This window comes from Hemiscyllium ocellatum, chromosome 2, assembly GCF_020745735.1.
Source record: "Hemiscyllium ocellatum isolate sHemOce1 chromosome 2, sHemOce1.pat.X.cur, whole genome shotgun sequence".
In the NCBI taxonomy this organism is placed as follows: domain Eukaryota; kingdom Metazoa; phylum Chordata; class Chondrichthyes; order Orectolobiformes; family Hemiscylliidae; genus Hemiscyllium; species Hemiscyllium ocellatum.
The window spans coordinates 150,722,502-150,743,066 of NC_083402.1; the positions used below are offsets into that span (position 1 = coordinate 150,722,502).

The 20,565-nt window shown below is 43.3% G+C and overlaps 1 protein-coding gene across 2 annotated transcripts in view; it reads left to right on the forward strand.

Moving 5' to 3' along the window:
* Positions 1–4,248: 4,248 nt before the first annotated feature.
* slc12a2 (solute carrier family 12 member 2) overlaps positions 4,249–20,565 on the forward strand; it is a 219,469-nt gene continuing 203,152 nt past the window's right edge. For both annotated transcript variants that reach the window (XM_060841259.1, XM_060841268.1), the window contains exon 1: positions 4,249–5,235. In XM_060841259.1, the coding sequence (XP_060697242.1) occupies positions 4,651–5,235 (585 nt within the window). In that variant the 5' untranslated portion in view covers positions 4,249–4,650. The remainder of the gene's footprint in view (positions 5,236–20,565) is intronic.

The window sequence follows — 20,565 nt, forward strand, 5'->3', positions numbered from 1 at the left end:
GAAGGGATTCCAAATAAACGTGTTGGACTCTAACCTGGGGTTGTGTAATTTTTAACTTTGTACACTCCAGTCCAACACCAGTACCTCCAAATCAATGCTGAAGGCTTATGCTCGAAACGTTGAATTCCCTATTCCTGAGATGCTGCCTGGCCTGCTGTGCTTTGACCAGCAACACATTTTCAGCTGTGATCTCCAGCATCTGCAGACCTCATTTTTTACTCGAAGATTTTAACCTACTGCGAATCCTCTTGCAAGGATGCCTTCCTTGAAGAAGCTCTCTTCCTCCCTCTACAAGGATTTCAGTGAGTCTTTCTCTCACTGCACCCCACAGGTCATCTCCACCTATCCCACCTCCATCGCCCCTCCCCCAAGTCCCTCCTCCCTACCTTTTATCTTAGCCTGCTTGGCTACTCTCTCTCATTCCTGATGAAGGGCTTATGCTCGTAAGGTCGAATTTCCTATTCCTGAGATGCTGCCTGGCCTGCTGTGCTTTGACCAGCAACACATTTTCAGCTGTGATCTCCAGCATCTGCAGACCTCATTTTTTACTTAATGCTGAAGGTAGTGACTATTTAAGGTGGTGGATTTGATTAGCACCAAATGGACTGCTTTGTCCTGGGTGGTTTTGAGATTCTTGCATGCTGATGGAGCTGTATCCATTCAGGAAAGTGGACAGTCAGACTGCTGACATGTGCCCTATGGATGGTGGACAGGCTTTGAGCTACTAACCGCTGAATCACTAGTCTCCAATCTTCTCTTGCAGCCATTGTATTATTATGGCTTGGCCAATTGAGCTTCTGGTCAATCTTCTTTAGTTCTAAAATATACTTTATTCATAAAAATCTTTGCTTACACACATAGTCCTTAAGCAGTTCTGTCTGCACAGTATGGAGAAACAAACAACATTGGAGTTTAACTCGAACTAACAAAGGCATCTCTTACTTGTACAAGATTATAACTAACATCTTAGAAGCATTGGGAGGTCTGATTACTGAACTGACCGTCATTTAACTTTAACAGAAACAGCTTAGATCATAGTCTTTCCAGACTGCACCTTGATGGCAGCTCCCTCAAATTTGTCGATTGTAAACCCTAGGATTTTGATAGTGGGAGCTTCAGTGTTGATAATACCATTGAATATCAAGGTGATATGGTTAGATCCTCTCTTGTTGGAGATAGTTACTGTTTGACACTTGTGTGGCCTAAATATTACTGCCATCAAGCATCTCAGTCTTAAATATACCCAAGGACTCTGCTCCCACAGCTCTCTGTAAGGAGTTCCAAAGTTTCATAGTACCCTGATAGAATGAATATTATAACCACTAATCAGTCCAATTTGAACGTCAGCAGTATCTTGGGAGTGGTGAATGCTATTCAGAATTGTGCAATCATCGGTAATGAGGAGATAAGGTCATCGATGAAGCAGCTGAAGATGATTGGGCACGGGTCACTATTCCAAGGAACTCCTGTAGTGATATTCTGGAAGCAAGATGATTGACATCCAACAACCTCTGCATCTGCTTCTGTAGCAGATGTGACTTCCACCCATAGAGAGATTACCCCCCACCCCTAACCTTAATTCCGAATGAAGTTTTGCTCATGCTTGTTGATGTCACACTTGGTTAACTGTGGCTTTGATATCAAAAGCAGTCACTGTCAACTTCCCTCTTCTGTCCATGTTTGAAGCAAGGCTGCAATGAGATCTGGAGCTGCGTGGCCCGAGAAGAATCCAAGAGGGGCATCGATGAGCAGGCTACCATTTTGCAAGTGCCACTTGATAGCATTATTGATGACCCCTTTCTTTATCTTGCTGATAATCAACAGTTGGGAAGGGGGGAAAGGAGTGTGATGGGAGAGTCTAGGACCAGAGAGTATCGTCTCAGAATAAAGAGGCACTAATTTAAGACTGAAATAAGGAGAAATTTCTTATCTCAGGGCAGTGTGAAACTTTGGATCATGGCTACCGAGAGTTGTGGGGGCAGAATCCTTGTGTTCATTTAAGATTGAGACAGATAGATTCTTGATCAGTCGGGAAATCAAATGTTATGGGGGAAAACACAAGAAATTGGACATGAGGAATGTCTACTCAGCCATGATCCTACTGAATGGCAGAGCAGGCTCAGAGGGCTGAACAATTGATTCCTGTTCTAGTTGTGTATGTCTTATGGTTGCATAGTGGTAATGTCACTGGGTGAGTAATTCAGAGGGAGACAGTGAGGCCTGCCGATGCTGGAGATCAGAGTCAAGAATGTGGTGCTGTAATGTAGAGGCTCAGGCTGATGCTCTGGAATCCCACAAGAGTATTTGGTGACATCTGAATTCAATCAACATATCTGGAAATAAAAGCTAGTCCTAGTTATGGTGACAACAAAATGAGAATCAGTTATTGTAAAGGCAAATCTGGTTCATTAATGCTGTTGAGAGAGATTCTTTCTTGGTCTAACCTACATATGGCTCTCTATCCCTGGCCATATGATTGACTGTTGCCTGTCCTCTTGAAGTGGCCCAGGAAATCTCTAAGTTCAAGAACAACTGAAAATGGACAATAAATACTGGTCGAGCCAAAACTGCCCACATTCCATGAAAGGATAGAGGAAAGAAACAAAACCTTTTGTGGATAGGAGACATCGTGGCAATTTTCCACATTCCTGGGTAAGGCCAACGCTATAGCTGTGTCAGAACAGCATTTAAAAACAACTGTGACTCCCTGGTGGTTTGCCACATTAATTCCCATTCCCAATCCTGCCCCAAGTTTCCAATTTTAGATGCAGATACAATTACAACATTTAAAGGACATTTTGATAAAACCATGGTTGGAAAGGTTTAGAGGGATATAGTCCAAACACAGGCCAAGTGGGGCTAGTTTATTTTGGGAAACTTGGTCAGCATGGACCATTTGGGCCGAAGGGTCTGTTTCGATGCTGTATGACTCTACTCCATTCAAGATCAGTGTATAGGTGTAGCACGCTGCACTCTCTAATTTGAAAATTGATGCAAGGGACTTCAGAGCTTAGCTTTACTCAGTTTTATTCACAGAAATGAGGATGGGGTTGGGAGGATTTATCAATACCAGTGAGAAGGTGGCATGTTGAAATTTGAGATGGACAGCAGCGTGGCATCTCAGTGATTAGCACTGCTGCCCCATAGCACCAGGGAGCCAGGTTCAAATCCAGCCTCGGGCGACTGTCTGTGTGGAGTTTGCACATTCTCCCCGTGTCTGTGTGGGTTTCCTCCGGGTGCTCTGGTTTCCTCCCACAGTCCAAAAATGTGTAGGTTAGGTGAATTGGCCATGGGAAATGTGGATGGGATGGGTTCAAGTCCCAACTGCTCACTAAGTGTGTCATAACATCTTTGAATTAACTGATTAGAAAATATTTCTCGCATGACCTTTCTACCCTGCTCGTGGGAATGGCTATTTCTTCGAATTTCACTACAAGTTTCATTAAGTTTCCAATTTGCTGCACTGCTTCTCTTTCTCACTCGCTCCCTTATCTCCCGTTTTCTTATTCCCTCTGCTTGTATTTTTAAAAAAAACATTCTTTCCCCTATTTTAAATACTTCTGTCTCCTTGAGCTATCTGCATCACCCCACGTTTGAGATGTGACGGTGTCATCCAACTCTATGCCTGGCCTATCTGCAAAGCTTCAGAAACTCACAATCTGTTTTGTTTCCCCCTTGAACAGATGTCGATTGACGTGCCCTGCATTTCAGATCATCGGCCTGTTTGGCTTTATCAGACATTTTGTTTCAGGAGGCGCTTTCCCTTTAAGATCTCCCGGGCTAACAAGGAACACCTTTCTGCTACGTCCATCCTACTTACCTTGAAAGACAATCCACGCAAATATTTTTTTGGGGGGGAAAAAAAAAGTTCAGCAAATGATCCTTTGAGCAAGTGACTAATTTCCCTCACCCTACCCTCAAAAACAGGCACGCACATCAAACTCTCTTCCTGCACTGTGTCACATTGCCGGCATCCGCAGCGCTGCGCTCACACATCCTCCTTTACATTCGGTAGCAACTGAGCCAGAACGTGTTTAATATTGAAACCTGCAGCAGCCTTTCTCTGTGTGTGTGTGTGTGTGTGTCTCTCGCGATGTTTAAACTATGCTGTGCCCTGCCCAGTGCTGTGTGGAGCTAACTGTTGGGTTTGTGTGTGTGTGTGTATATCCAGCAGTAACACTCCCCCACCCTCCCTCCGCACTCTTGAGCCTCCAATGGGAGATCAGCGCCGACTTATAACAGCTGAGGCCGCCCAGGGATGTGAGAGATAAAGAGGGAAGGACAGAGAGTGAGAGAGAGCTGCAGTTACTGGGGAATATAGGGAGGGGGGTAAAAAAATAGAGACAGGGCTTCGGCTGGGAGCTGATTCCCATGAATGTGTGGGCTCTGGGAGTAGCCCCTCTAACATTGTAGTGAGCAGCAGTGTGTAGAGGGACCGAGCGGTTAAAAAATAGCAGCGAGAGGGGGATATCAGGTTTACACAGGGTCTGACTGAGACAGAGGAGGGATCAGTGTTTTGTTTCAGCTGAATTTGACTGGGGTTTCTTTTGTTTGAGGTCCCCTTCTGCTGCTGCTGTTGCTGTTGTTGTTATTTTAATAGGTTTGATAGTTGGCGGGGGCCGAGGGCAGGAGCAGGAGTAGACAGTGAGGATGGAGCCCGGTTCCCCTAGCTCCCCGGCCGGAGAGCAGCCCCCAGCCGCTCCGCCCGAGCCTGCGGTGCCGCTCCGTCCAGTGGCCAGTCAGAGCCGCTTCCAGGTCGACCTGGTGACCGAGGCGGCGGCGGCAGCAGCGGCAGAGGGGCCGAAGGGACGCAGCCCCAGCCCGGAGCAGGAGGACCAAGGCATCGCTCCCCCCGGGGAGGAGAGCACGGCAGCGGCGGCCGAGGAGGCGAAAGGCCGGTTCCGGGTGAATTTCGTGGACCCGGCTTGGGAGGAACCGGCCGGCTCGGGCTGCGGGATTTCCCCGCAACAGGCGCCACCGCAAGGCAGCGAGGCGGCGATGAATGGCTACCCCCAGAACGGGGACACCTTGCTGAGTGAGGGCAGCCTGCAGTCGGCCGGCACCACCACCCATCATTACTATGACACACACAGCAACACCTACTACCTGCGAACTTTCGGCCACAACACCATCGATGCAGTGCCCAGGATCGATCATTACAGGAATACAGTAGCTCAGCTTGGAGAGAAACTCATCAGACCCAGCCTGGCGGAGCTACACGATGAGCTGGACAAGGTACATGAGCGCATCTCTCTCCCCTCTCTGTCCCTCCCCAGGGTGCAGCATTGCTGTGTACACCTCCCTGGTGGTCAGCGGCTCCCAGGCTGCCCCTGTGTGTGTGTGTGTCTGCCCCTGTGTGTGTGTGTGTCTGTCTCCTGACACCCTTGTGGACGTGGTATGCTGAAAATTGATGGAATGCCGACATTTGTTACACGCTTTAGTTCATTCTCTCTGGCAGTGAAATTGTGTAGCCTGCAGTCAGCTGGTGCTGTGAAGTTAGTCAGGAATTAGAAGTGATTTGAGTACATTTTTAAACAAAAAAGCATCCACTTTTTTTTTGCCTGCACAATCTATTATCCTGCCCTCCTGCTACTGGTAATATTGATAAGGGATAGTGTTGATGTACTTGTAGCGTGACAAATTTTCACTAAAACAGACAGACAATACGTAACTGAGAATGAATGCGCAGAATTAACTTTTTCCTTCTAAAGGTTGTGTGCAGATGTGGGCACTAAAACAGTTGCTCCCGAGCTCTAGATTTCTAGGTGTACATATAACAAATGCTGCACTCATGACATGACATTCGCTGGACAATCTTTTACCCCTCTAATTGCAAGCAATGGATTCTAGTGACTTTGAATTCCAAGTCAGTACTAAGATGTAGTTCTTCACAAGGGTAGGTGGTGGTCGAGTATCATAGCTGCACTGTTAATCCAGAGACCCTGGTAATGTTCTGGGGACCCAGGTTCGAGTCCTGTCATGACAGACAGTGAAATTTGAATAAAATTCCAGATTTTTATTAAGAGTCTAATGAGGACCATGAATCCACTGTTTGTCAGGAAAAAAACCCATCTGGTTCAGTAATGTCCTTGGGGAAGGAAACTTCCATCCTTACCCAGCCTGGCCTACATGTAACTCAAGACCTGCAGCAATGTGATTCTGAAATGCTCTCTGGGCAATAAACACTAAATAGGCAGTGACTGCCTTATCCTGTGGATAAATAAAAACGTTTGAGATGTTGTTAGATGGAGGTTTGTATTCAGTGTTTGGATGAAGTTTTTTGTGGTAAGAGACGCTGTTCTTACAGGTGTGTCTATGGGATGTTCAGTTTCTTTCCATCTGTGTTCTCTTCCTCCAGTCTGTCTCCCCCACTCCCATGTAGTTATCCATCTACATTGCTGGTCTGTTCCACAGTAAACCATCATTTTTGATATCACCAAAGATGCTAACCATACCCTAAAACTTTTGGGAATTTTTATCGGCTGTTCTCTTCACTCAATAATTGCTGAAGACTGCAACTATAGCAGATTAACAGCAATGGAGTTTCAATGTTAAAAGCTAGGCAGGGGTTACTTTTGGGTGATTAAACCCTCATCTAAATGAAACTGTGTGGCAGACTTGCAAAATGCCCAGTGTGTTTAGATGCTGTGTTGTTGGTATTGAGTAATCGGTTCCTGTTGTTTGTGCATGTGGTTTTTTTTTTGACAGCAGCTGACTGTATTGGTCGTAACCTTTGACCTGCCATTCTGTAGTAGGAACTTTGTGAAAACCCAATCTTTATCCTGCTGAAAATTGGATTTGGGCTATTTGTGTGGCAGTTCAGCAAGTGGATATATTGTTTAGGCGTGGACCTTGCTGAACAACGGCCCTTCAGGTGTGAGGAAGAACTGTGCTGAACAGGCTGGGAGATTTGCTGCCACAGTTCACCTTTTTCTCCTGTTGGTCGACAAGCCCCGGAAGATCTTTATGTGATAAACTGTAAAATGGTTTCTTTCTAATACATAACACTGTCCTTGTCCACACAAGGGTACAGTCTACTGCACCATAGCAACTATGTACAAGTTACACTTTAAACGATTGCTCTTGCTTTTTCCAAGATTGAGGGAGACCTTGGTACTTCATCTTGCTCCTTTTGTTTTGAGGTCCAAATTTGTTCTCCTACATCCCATTTAGCTGGTCCACAAATACAATGGTGGATTGTGTACCACTAAACAAAACTATGTTTAATTCTTGCTGTGCCACTATACATTTGAAATGTAGAAATTGTTGATATTGATTTAGCATAATGCATTCATGACTCGTCTCTTTTTAAAAATTGGGTCAATAATCCAATTACTCAAATTATGCATGCTTTAAATAGTAAAAGGATATCACAAGTATACATTTGAAGTTTAACTGCTAGACCTTTACCTAAACTGTACCTAACTAAACTAAATAACACAATAGTTTGGATGTTACAGGTGTAATAACACAAAAGGCAGCACTTGCAAACAATGGTTTATATTTCTATTTGTCCATTGAAACATGGAAGTACAGCAGTTGCTGTCACCTCCCCCTTATTAGAATAATTCCCTACAGTGTGGAAGCAGGTCACTTGGCCCAACTAGTCCACACTGACCCTCCGATGAGTAACCCTCCCAGACCCATCCCTATAATACTACATTTACCTCTGGCTAATGCACCTAACCTACACATCCTGAACACTATGGGTAATTTAGCATAGCCAAATCACCTAACCTGCACATCTTTGGACTATGGGAGGAAACCGGAGCACCCGGAGGAAACCCACGCAGACACTGGGAGAATGTGCAAACTCCACACGCAGTCACTCAAGGCTGGAATTGAACCCGGGTCCCTGGCACTGAGGCAGCAGTGCTAACCACTGAGCCACCATGTCGCCCCCTTCTAGATGACTGTTAAGTCCCAATGTAATGGATATCTTGGATCACTTGGTTTGATTTGAACATTGAATATTTACATTAGCCTGGCTGTAGAAACTCTTCAAGGATTTATCTTTACTGAGATGTAGAACATTTACAGCGCAGTACAGGCCCTTCAGCCCTTGATGGTTTCATAAGTTGGTGCAACAATCTGAAGTCTGTCTAACTTACACTATTCCATTTTCATCCATATGTTTATCCAGTGACCATTTAAATGCCCTTAAAGTTGGTGAGTCTACTATTGTTGCAGGCAGGGCATTCCATACCCCTCCTACTGAGTAAAGAAACTACCTCTGACATCTGTCCTTTATCAATGTACCCTCATGCTAGCCATCACCATGCGAGATAAAAGGCTCTCACGGTCAACCCTATCTAATCCCTCAATCATCTTTTTGTCTCTAAACCACCTCTCAACCTTCTCTCTCTAATGAAAACAGCTTCAAGCCTCTCAGCCTTTCCTCATAAGACCTTTCCTACATACAAGGCAACATCCTGGTAAATCTTCTTTGAACCCTTTCCAAAGCTTCCACATCTTTCCTATAATGCAGTGACCAGAACTGTACACAATACTCCAAGTGCAGCTGCACCAGAGTTTTATACAGCTGCAACGTGACCTCATGGTTCCAAAACCCAATCCCTCTACCAATAAAAGCTAACACACTGATGCCTTCTTAACAACCCTATCAACCTGGGTGGCAACTTTCAGGGATCTATGTATATGGATACTGCTCATCTACAATATCAAGAATCTTACCATTAGCCCAGAACTCTGCATTCTTGTTAGTCCTTCCAAAGTGAATCACCTCCCACTTTTCCACATTAAACTATTTGGAGGCCTATAGAAAACTCCCAACAGGGGGATCTCTCCTTTCCGGTTTCTAACTTCAGCCCGTGCCACTCAGTAGATAAATCCTCATCAAACATCCTTTCTGCCACTGTAATACTGTCCTTGACTGACAATGCCACACCTTCCCCCTTTTTTTTTAAACCACCTCCCCTCATCTTACTGAAACATCTAAACCCTGGAACCTGCAACAACCATTCCTGTCTCTGTTCTAGCCATGTCTCTGAAATGGCAACAACCTCAAAGTCTCGGGTACCAACTCTTGCTGCAAGTTCACCCACCTCATTCTGGATGCCGCTGCCTGCTGGTACACTCCTTCAACCATGAAACCTTATTCATGACCTCACTTGTCAACCTCCTGGACACCTGGAGCAACAACTAAGGTTCCCATCCGCCTGCTGAGTTTAGTTTAAACCCTCCCGAAGACCATTAGCAACCCCCCCCCCTTAGATATTGGTACCCCTCTTCTTCTTGAGGTGAAGACCATCTCATTCGTAGAGGTCCAACCTACCCCAGAATGAGCCCCAATTATCCAGGCATCTGAACCACTCCCTCCTGTATCATCTCTACTCAGGTGTTCAAGTGCTATCTCTCTGTATTCCTCGCCTCACTCGCACCTGGCACAAACCAGAGATAATTCTGTTCTAGCTCTCAGCTTCCACCCTAACTCCGTGAATTTCTGCCTTCCATCCCCATGCTTGTGTGTAAGTGCATTTTTGTTACCTACAAAGCTGCTATTATTTCTAACAAGTGTTCTGGTCCTGAAAATTAATCTTGTGTTTATGCAATGTTTTAATTCTGTTTGCAGTGATCCACAGACTTCGAAGTTATAAGTTCATGTTGAATAGTTCAACTTGAAATTTAATTTCATGTGTGCTCCAATCTTTATTTTGCTTTTTTATGTTTCACTTCAAATATGTTAATCAATGCTTTTTACTTCAAACTTTGTCTGAAAACGTGATTGGCTGTTCTCCTTGATGACATCTCAACTTCCAGATGTCACAGATTTCCTCTGCTGCATGATGCCTTCTTTGTCGGCAGTTTCTCTTTTCTCCTGTTTGTAATGAGAGCTGTCACCTTGATGCTGTCTAACTTTAGGCCATAGTGTTCTGGAACAAAGGTGAGGGGATAAGCGCTGCTTAAGCTACTATACTTTTGGAGCTGGGACTGTCATCACCACCAAAAAGAGAATATTCATCTTTTTGTTTCTTCAAATTGCACAGGTATTTAATGGCATCCAGATTCCTTTTTTTAAGTATGCTTGATGTTTTGACTTTAAAGTTATTTTGAAATCCCATTAAACAGTCACTTGTTCAGTAGCAACTTTTTTTTTGTTACAACTTCATACCTCAATACCATGCTCGGTGAGGTGAGGGTCATGTTTGAACGAGTGTGGCATCAAGGAACCCTAGCAAAACTGGAGTCCATAGGAATCTGGGAGAAATGACTGCTGTGGAATCATATGCAGGAAAGTTATTGGAAATCTTTCATATCAGCTGGAAGCCATCTCTGCAGGAATATCAGAGTATTATCCTATGCCTAAACATGTTCAGGTTGCCTTGCCTCCATTATTATGTTCAGCACCATTCGTTGAAAAGTGGTAATTGGAACACAACACCATACAAGTGCATGGTAATGATCACTTCCATTGCCCTTAACATTCAATGGTGTTGCCATCACTACATCTCCCATTATCACCACCTTCAGGTTACCATTTTCCAAAAAACTGAACTAGATTCACCATATAATGAAGTGGCTACAAGAGTGTGTCAGAGGCTGGGAATCCTGCAGTGAGTAGTTCACTCCTCCTGACTTCTCAAAGCCTGTCAACTATGTACAAGGCAGGAGTGTGATGGAATACTCCACTGGTCTGGTTGAGTGAAATCCCAATGATACTCAAGAAGCTTGACATAATCCAGGGCAATGCAGCTCACATCCACTCCTTTCATCCACTGACACAGCAGTGTGTGCTATCTACAAGATACACTGTAGAAGTCACAAAGATCCTTAGACAGGCACTATCCAAAACTTTTAATCACTACCATTTTAGAAGAACAAGGGCAACAGATACACCGAAACATCAAGTTACCCTCCAGCTGCTTACTGCCCTGAATTGAAACTATATTACTGTTCCTTCAGTCACCACTACCATCTGCAAGGACACCCAGGGATGGGTATTAAATGCTGGCGCTCAACCTGTAATGCTCACACTTCATGAGCAAAATTTAAAAATAATCAAGAGCTCACCACCACTTGGGATGATGTGTGGAGTAAATGTTACTTGCCAGCAATTGCTAACTCCAACAACACAGACTCTGATGATATCCACTTGGCACTCAGTGATATTACCATCACTGAATACTTCACCATCAACACTTGTCATTACCATTTGACCAGGGACTGAATTGCAGAAGTTATACTGTGGCCCCAAGAACAGTTTTGGCTGAGGATTCTGATGAATTACTCCCCTGTGAATCTGCAGGAAAATGTTGGTGACTTTAAAATAGTTAATTGTCTTAAGGGTTTGAAGTCCAAGAGCTAACTATTTTTAACTCCGGCTGTGTCGGGCTGCATCACTTGTGTGTATGGCTGGCTGTGGTAGTGTGTGTGTGGCGCTGGAAAAGCGCAGCAGGTCAGGCAGCATCCAAGGAGCAGGAAAATCGATGTTTCAGGCAAAAAACCTTCATCAGGAGTGAGGCTTGTGAAGGACTAACACCTGAAACATTGATTCTCCTGCTCCTCTGCTGACAGACCTGCTGTGCTTTTCTAGTACTACATTCTCTACTCTGATCTGCAGTCCTCACTTTCTCCTGGCTGGATGTAATGGAGGGTACAGGCACCAGCTGGGGGGAGACTGGGATGCACTTTACCGCATGCCTGGATCTGTGCACCAGCAACAATACTGTAGTGTCCATTCTATGCAGACAAATCAGCCTGCTCTTAAACACTCCATCTTAAATGATCACTCTGTCCCACCACCATAGTGGCTACAATGTGAACTTTGTACAGTTAAAAGCTAAAGTTGCCATAATCCCAACAGACCACAGGGTTGCTGTCTCATGACAGAGATGACTGGTGATGGTTTAAGCTGAGGGCCACCATGCTTCTGGCGTGGGGAGAGGTTGAGAAGGAGAATCCTTCATGGTAACCTCTGCTGGTGTGGGAATTGAACCCATGCTGTTGACATTGCAAACCAGCTGTGCAGCTAACTGACTCCTAACCTCACCATCTACACACTGCAGCAACTCACCAAGGCTCCTTCGTGACAGCACCTTCCATACCTGTGAGCTCTGCCACCTGGAAGGAGAAGGACAGCGGACTTTCTGGGTTCTGGGTTCCACTGCCTGCTGAAGAGGATGCCACCTCCACCTCATTTGAGTTTTTCCCCTGAATGTGGGACTTCTGTTCACCTCGATTTAAAACTGTCACCCCCACCCCACCAATCCAACTACTTTTTTAGCTGGCCACCATAAGGTTTCTTAAAAAAAAAAAATTAGTTGTTGCTTACAGCAGTGTAAATTCAAGTTCATTTGTGTAAGTATTTTATTGTTTGAGTACTAATAACTACCTGACATAACTGTGGAACAATATATGCACAAATGTGACCACAAAGCAGGAAAAATTGGTGGTTATTTTGGCCAGACTTGTGATCCATCAGTGCTTGCTAGTATCTATCAGACTCTGCTCATAGGAATATGATTGATAACATTAAAATAAATGTGATTGGAACATTTTTATATTTGGCTACCCTTGCTTTCTGCATTAACTAAGGCCATTACCTTCAATACAAAGACTTTTTCTTTTTGCTGAGATATGACTCTTTTGATAGCAATTATCATGTGCCTTTACCCTTGCGACTCAACATTTTAATTTCCAAATCTAGACCAGCAAATGTCAAGCTGGAGGGAGTGTTTTTAGCTCTGCAGATGTTCAGTGGAAGCTTTCTGATCTCTCTCGGCTTAATTTTACACTGCACAGTGCATTTACCACTGAGTCATCACCAGCTTTGTGTTTTATCAACGAATTCAAAATAACTCTTTCTTTCTCTTCTGTCAAACTGTCTAACATTTTGTTTGAGGTCAGCTGTCACTCTGAAATGTGAGCAGTCATGTTTCTTGCATTTTTTAAAAAGTATTTTGGATGTGTACATACCATTGCATTGTTTCTAATTCATTTGTTTCTCTTTGGGAATTTGGGTGCACAATATTTGATGTTAATTCCCATACTTTTTGTAGTCTGCCGAGCTTCTGTATTAGATGTGAGATTGCACAGTTGATATCAGTTGACCTTGGGATACTGCTGTTCCCAGCTGTAATACAGGCTTGTTTTTACAAACAATAGCATTTCCATCCCTGAAGGCAGTTTAAGCCTACTGGAATACTGCCTGCAAAAAAAAACTAATTGAGGTTCCATTTTCCAGTATTTTGCTTTTGAAGATCATTAAACTTCCCTGAGCAAGCATCCAAAAATGGCCAGTAATCGTACCCAGCAGCATGATGGCTCAATGGTTAGCACCACTGCCTCACAGTGCCTGGGATCCAGACTCTATTCCAGCCCTGGGCAATGGTGTTTGTGCATTCTCCCCGTTTCTGCTGGGTGCTCTGGTTTCATCCCACAGCCTAAAGGTGTGCACATTAGATGGATTGACCATGCTATATTGCCCATGGTGTCCAGGCATGTGCAGGGTGGTAGGGGTGGGTTTGGGTGGGGTGTCTAACTTTTAGATGAGATTTCCCTACAGTTTGGAAACACAGGCCATTTGGCCCAACATGTCCACACTGACCCTCCAGAGTAGCCCACCCAGACCCATTCCTGTACCCTATATTTACTAATACTCCTAACGCTATGGGCAATTTAGCACAGCCAATCCACCTAACCTGCACATCTTTGGGCTGTGGGAGGTAACCAGAGCACCCGGAGGAAACCCACACAGACATGGGAAAATGTGCAAACTCCACACAGACAGTTGCCCGAGGTTGGAATCAAACCCAGGTCCCTGGAACTGTAAGGCAGTGATGCTAATCACTGAGCCACCCGTTCAATGGGCTCACACTATTGGGATTCAGTGTTTTTACTGACCGCCTGCTGGCCATACGCATAGACAGACAGCAGTGAATTGAGGGGTGAGTAGGTAAGGTTATTTTAGATTAGGATTAATCCTCTGCACAACATCATAGGCCGAAGAGTCTGTTTCGTGCTGTACTGTTCTGTTTTATAGTGTCTGTATAAACTTTTCTCTTAAACAGTGCTGCTACACATTTCTAATTCTCTATACGCCTTTTCTTAAAAAAACATGGAAAGTTATGCTGTTGCTAATTCTAGTACCTGAAGGCATAAACATGGTTGTTTTAGTTTTAACTAACTTGAGGCAACTTGAACATCTGACTTTTGCTAAACTCTATAATCAGGTTGATCTCCAATCTTTAAACTGAGATTTGGAGATCACTGCATTTTCTAATTGTCTGCCTAAAATTAAGTTGTTTTTTTTGTCAAAAATATAGACTAGCGAACAGATACTGTAAATCATGGTGCTTATGATGACCTCATGTTTCTGACCCCAAAAGCTATGGTTTTGTGTATATGTCATATGGGCACACACATAGTTGATCACTGCATAGATGCAGGTTTTATTTGGTACCTCTGTCTATAACTGGGCACAAAGTGTATCATTTTTTTTTGAAAACGTTTGTGACCACCAATATCATGCCAATGGTTCACTTTCAACAGTATATGTTGAACCCATCCTTTAATTTGATATTTGGATGTTTCTTACATTGGCTTGCTCTTGCTTATAAATGAATGCACCTGCTGCAGATGCACAGCAGTAGTTTCAGATGGTCGTCACCATCTTCTAAATAGCAAGTAAGGATTGGTACCAAATGTGCACATCACCCTGAAAAAACTGTTAAAAGACAAATCATGGTGAAGACTACTTTTAAACTTTAATCAGAACTACCATCTTTTATTACTGCAAATCAATTTCATTAGAAAGTGATGGTTTACCATCTTGAACTAGTACACTCTGACTGTATGAACATCAACTGAATGCAGGGAATTTTGAAGTTCTTGATTGATACCCCATACCGGGAGCTATCAATCAGTGACTCCAAACTGGATTGGCCAGCTGAGATTTTGGATTAGAAACACTCCTCCTGACTCCTCAAAATCTCTGCATCATTAACAATACACCATATAGTGTTACAATTAACTCTATATTAATACATGAGCAAATTTTGAATTTTAATTGTTGATTTGAGAGCTGTGAAGTTATCTTTTTGTTGTGTTTTTTTTTGGAACATTGAATGTTAGGGTTTAGAGTCAGATGTACTGCATGGAAACACACCCTTCGGTCCAACCCGTCCATGCCGAGCAGATATCCCAACCCAATCTAGTCCCACCTGCCAGCACCCGGCCCATATCCCTCCAAACCCTTTCTATTCATATACCCATCCAAATGCCTCTTAAATGTTGCAATTGTACCAGCCTCCACCACATCCTCTGGCAGCTCATTCCATACACGTACCACCCTCTGCATGAAAAAGTTGCCCCTTAGGTCTCTCTTTTTTTATATCTTCCCCTCTCGCCCTAAACCTCTAGTTCTGGACTCCCTGATCCCAGGAAAAAGACTTTGTCTATTTAGCCCATCCATGCCCCTCATAATTTTGTAAACGTCTATAAGGTCACCGCTCAGCCTCCGATGCTCCAGGTAAAACAGCCCCAGCCTGTTCAGCCTCTCCCTGTAGCTCCGATCATCCAACCCTGGCAACATCCTTGTCAATCTTTTCTGAATCCTTTCAAGTTTTACAACATCTTTCCGATAGGAAGGAGACCAGAATTGCACACAACATTCCAACAGTGACCGAACCAATGTCTTGTGCAGCCGCAACATGACCTCCCACCTCCTGTACTCAATACTTTGACCAATAAAGCAAAACAGACCAAACACCACCTTCACTATCCTATTTATAGCACTTTCAAGGAGCTATGAACCTGCACTCCAAGGTCTCTTTGTTCAGCAACACTCTCTCTAGGACCTTACCATTAAGTGTATAATTCCTGCTAAGATTTGCTTTCCCAAAATGCAGCACCTCGCATTTATCTGAATTAAACTCCATCTGCCACTTCTCAGCCCATTGGCCCATCTGGTTCAGATCCTATTGTAATCTGAAGTTACCCTCTTTGCTGTCTACTACACCTCCAATTTTGATGTCATTTGCAAACTTACTAACTGTGCCTCTTCTGCTCGCATCCAAATCAATTATTTAAATCACAAAAAATAGAGGGCCCAGCACTGATTCTTGAGGCACTCCACTGGTCACAGGCCTCCAGTCTGAAAAAACCACCCTCTACCACTCTGGCTTCTAACTTTTGAGCCAGTTCTGTATCCAAATGGCTAGTTCTCCCTGTATTCCATGAGATCTAACCTTGCTAATCAGTCTCCCATGGGGAACCTTGTCGAACGCCTTACTGAAGTACATCTACTGCTCTGCTCTCCTCAATCTTCTTTGTTACTACTTCAAAAAACTCGATCAAGTTTGGGAGACGTGATTTCCCACGCACAAAGCCATATTGACTATACCGAATCAGTCCTTGCCTTTCCAAATACATGTACATCCTGTCCCTCAGGATTCCCTCCACCAACTTGCCCACCACTGAGGTCAGGCTTACCAGTCTATAGTTCCCTGCCTTGTCTTTACCGCCCTTCTTAAATAGTGACACCATGTTAGCCAAACTCCAGTCTTCCAGCACCTCACCTGTGACTATCGATGATACAAATGTCTGAGCAAGAGGCCCAGCAATCACTTCTCTAGCTTACCACAGAGTTCTCGGGTACACCTGATCAGGTCCTGGGGATTTATCCACCTTTAACCGTTTCAAGACATCCAGCACTTCCTCCTCTGTAATCTGGACATTTTGCAAGATGTCACCATCTATTTCCCTGCAGTCTATATCTTCCATATTCTTTTCCACAGTAAATACTGATGCAAAATATTCATTTAGTATCTCCCCCATTTTCTGTGGCTCTACACAACGACCACCTTGCTGATCTTTGAGGGGCCCTTTTCTCTCCCTAGTTACCCTTTTGTCCTTTTAATATATTTGTAAAAACCCTTTGGATTCTCCTTTTAATTCTATTTGCCCAAGCTATCTCATGTCCCTTGTTTTGCCCTCCTGATTTCCCTCAAGTATATTCTTACTTTATACTTTTCTAAGGATTCACTCGATTTATCCTGTCTGTACCTGACATATGCTTCCTTGTTTTTCTTAACCAAATCCTCAATTTCTTTAGTCATCCAGCATTCCCTATACCTACCAGCTTTCCCTTTCACCCTGACAGGAATATACTTTCTCTGGATTCTGGTTATCTCATTTCTGAAGGCTTCCCATTTTCCAGCTGTCCCTTTACCTGCGAACATCTGCCTCCAATCAGCTTTTGAAATTTCTTGCCTAATACCATCCATATTGGCCTTCCTCCAATTTAGAACTTCAACTTTTAGATCTGATCTATCCTTTCCCATCACAATTTTAAAACGAATAGAGTTATGGTCACTGGCCCCAAAGTGCTCCCCCACTGACACCTCAATCACCTGCCCTGCCTTATTTCCCAAGAGTAGGTCAAGTTTTGCACCTTCTCTAGTAGGTACATCCACATACTGAATCAGAAAATTGTCTTGTACACACTTAAGAAATTCCTCTCCATCTAAACCTTTAACACTATGGCAGTCTCAGTTGATATTTGGAAAGTTAAAATCCCCTACCATAGCTACCCTATTATTCTTACAGATAGCTGAGATCTCCTTATAAGTTTGTTTCTCAATTTCCCTCTTGAGTATTGGGGGTGGGGTGTGGGTGGGGGGGTTAAAAACATTTGAATGTAGAAAAATAATTTCAACAATGTTGAAAAGATTGCATGTAAATTCCTGAATAGGAAATGGAAGTAAATTTGTTTCCTTTTCTTAAATTTTGGATTAAATGCCCTCTCAGTAGGCTCTGTATTTTTAGGGCTGGGCTATACAGGAGATTTGTACTTTACTCCAGTTTCATATTGAATTCCACTTGGACCATTTTGGTTAGATGTCAAATGTTTTACACTAAACTATAGCAAATCTTGTTTTTAACTTGGACAGAGACCTTTTTATTTATCATTTTTGAAGGACTTCCTGATTTTTGTTTTTGCATGATAACTTAATCATCTGCAATAATAGAAGAGTGTTCTTTTTGCTAACTTTGCATTTTGCTAATGGGTACTTAAACAGAGCCATGGAAATTTTAGTTTTTGAAAAATCTTTCTTCTTTGGGTTAGCTTTGTGGGGGGCGGTGGGGAATCTAGAGTCCAGCTGTTTATCATGATATACTACCTATTTCAATGGAACTTGGGTGATTTGCTGAAGTAACAGTTGAATGAGTCATTAAGTTTCCATCAAATAGAAGGTCACCTCTTTGAGGCATGTTGGAGATGGGCATTAAATGCTAGCCTTGCAAATGATGTTTAAGTTGCATGACCAATTCTATAAAAAGGTGATGTCAAGGCAGAAAAGGACTAATCATGTTAATATGGTATGGAATGCAGTGTCTAAAGAATGATTGGAAATTTGGATAGGAAGTTAGATAAATGCTTGAAGGGAAAGCATTTTGCAGCGCAGTGGGACTAACTGAATATCTTTTTCAACTAAAAATATAGGCCAAATAAAACACAACCAAAGAGGCTATGATGTCATAAAAATTAGTCCTTAAGTTATCATGTTTATGTACTGTGGGAAATCACCTCTTGTGAGCAGATCATTTTTGTCTATTAGAAATTCCAGCATATTTAAAAGTGAAGTGAGCATCTGACACTGACTATTTATGTCATGGGCATTGTTCAGTTTTTACCTGAACTTTGTCAGTTGGATGTTGGGTAAGCTCAATTTTGTAAATAGTGTTTCAGCTTCTGATCTGTGAAGTTGGCGGTGATAATGCAGTTCTTATCCAGGTAGTTTGAGGTTCTGGATGGCTGTTTAATTCCTCTATTCTGGACTCTGGTTATGAGTAAGTTGGCTGCTGTTGGCATTGTACATTAACCTCATTTTATGGGTGAAGTGTATCTGAAATGCTTTTGACAAGTGTGATGTGAAATTGCATAAATGCAGCTTTTAGGCACATGACACTTGAGCTGTGTAAATGGAATTTGATTGTTCAGATTATGTAGTTGGTTTGTGTAAGAACCCCTTTGGCCCAGCAAATACACACCAACCCTCCAATGACTAACCTTCCAGACCAATCTCGCCCTGACTAATGCACCTAAACCTTCACATCCTGGAGCACTACAGGCAATTTAGCATGGCCAATTCACCTAACCTGCAGGTCTTTGGATTGTGAGAGGAACCTACGCAGACACTGGGAGAATGTGCAAACTCCACACAGACATACTCCCAAGGCTGGAATTGAACCTGGGTCTCTGACACTGTGAGACAACAGTGCTAACCTCTGAGCCATCGTGCCGCCCTGATATAGTCATGATATAGGAAACAGCACTATAATCCTGGAGGCATTGCAGTCCTTTTGTGGATTTTTTTTTATATATAAAAATCACTGGACGTTTACTTCTGTTCATCTCCAGAAGTGGCTCCTTCTGTGTCAAGCCAGTAATTTTCAAATATTTTGACACCGCAGGTGGATTGCAGCAGCTCAAGAAGGCAGCTCACCCTTACCTTCTCAAGGGCTACTGGGGACTGGGAACAAATGCCCAGACAGCAACACTCACGTCCCACAAATGAATTTAAATAAATCACCACTCCTTGTTGAAACCACATACGAGTGTTTATAAGTATGTGTTCCTTGTAGAAAATTAATTGTTGATGCTTTATGCTATAATAACATCAAAATGATTTAGATTAGCTTACTCAGTGTGGAAACAGGCCCTTCAGCCCAACAAGTCCACACCGACCCACCGAAGTGCAACCCACCCAGACCCATTCCCCTATATTTACCCGTTTACCTAACACTACAGGCAATTTAGCATGGCCAATCCACCTAACCTGCACAGTTTTGGACTGTGGGAGGAAACCGGAGCACCCGGAGGAAACCCACGCAGACACGGAGAATGTGCAAACTCCACACAGTCAGTCGCCTGAGGCGGGAATTGAACCCAGGTCTCTGGTGCTGAGAGGCAGCAGTGCTAACCACTGTGCCACCGTGCTGCCCATGTTGTTATTTAGATGGCTCTCTGCAGATTTACTGCACTGTTCAGGTATTGTATTTAAAAAGCCATAAACAAAATCCAACCCATCAGATTTGCATCAGGGATATTCCGGTTCATTAGCAAGTCTGCTGGACTGAAGAGGAGTATTGAGAGTAGCCATGGCATGGCATCATGAACTCCTGGTAGCCCCTAGCCTGCAGGCAGTATTTTAGTTGCCTTTTAGTGCCTACTGCTGAAATTACCAAAGCCCTTTTGAGAAAGATAAATGGCATTGTCTGTTTGAGAAATGGCATACCTGGTGCTACCAGCTTCTGCTTTTATAATACTTGAGTGCTGGGAGGATATCATTTATTCTAATTGATTTTGGGTGTGATTTTCATTGTAACCAAAGAATATTTAGTGTTCTTTTTTTTTGCCTGTTCATACAGGGACCCAAAGTGAGAAATCTGCAGCATTCTGGTGGGACTGAATTGAACATGAAGTTTTCTGAATCCATTTGTGTATAGATCAATAATTTTACTCATGTAATCTGGTTTATTGCTATAAAGAGTTTTTTTGTAATTATCTTAATGCCCTTCAGTATATAATCTTACAGAAGT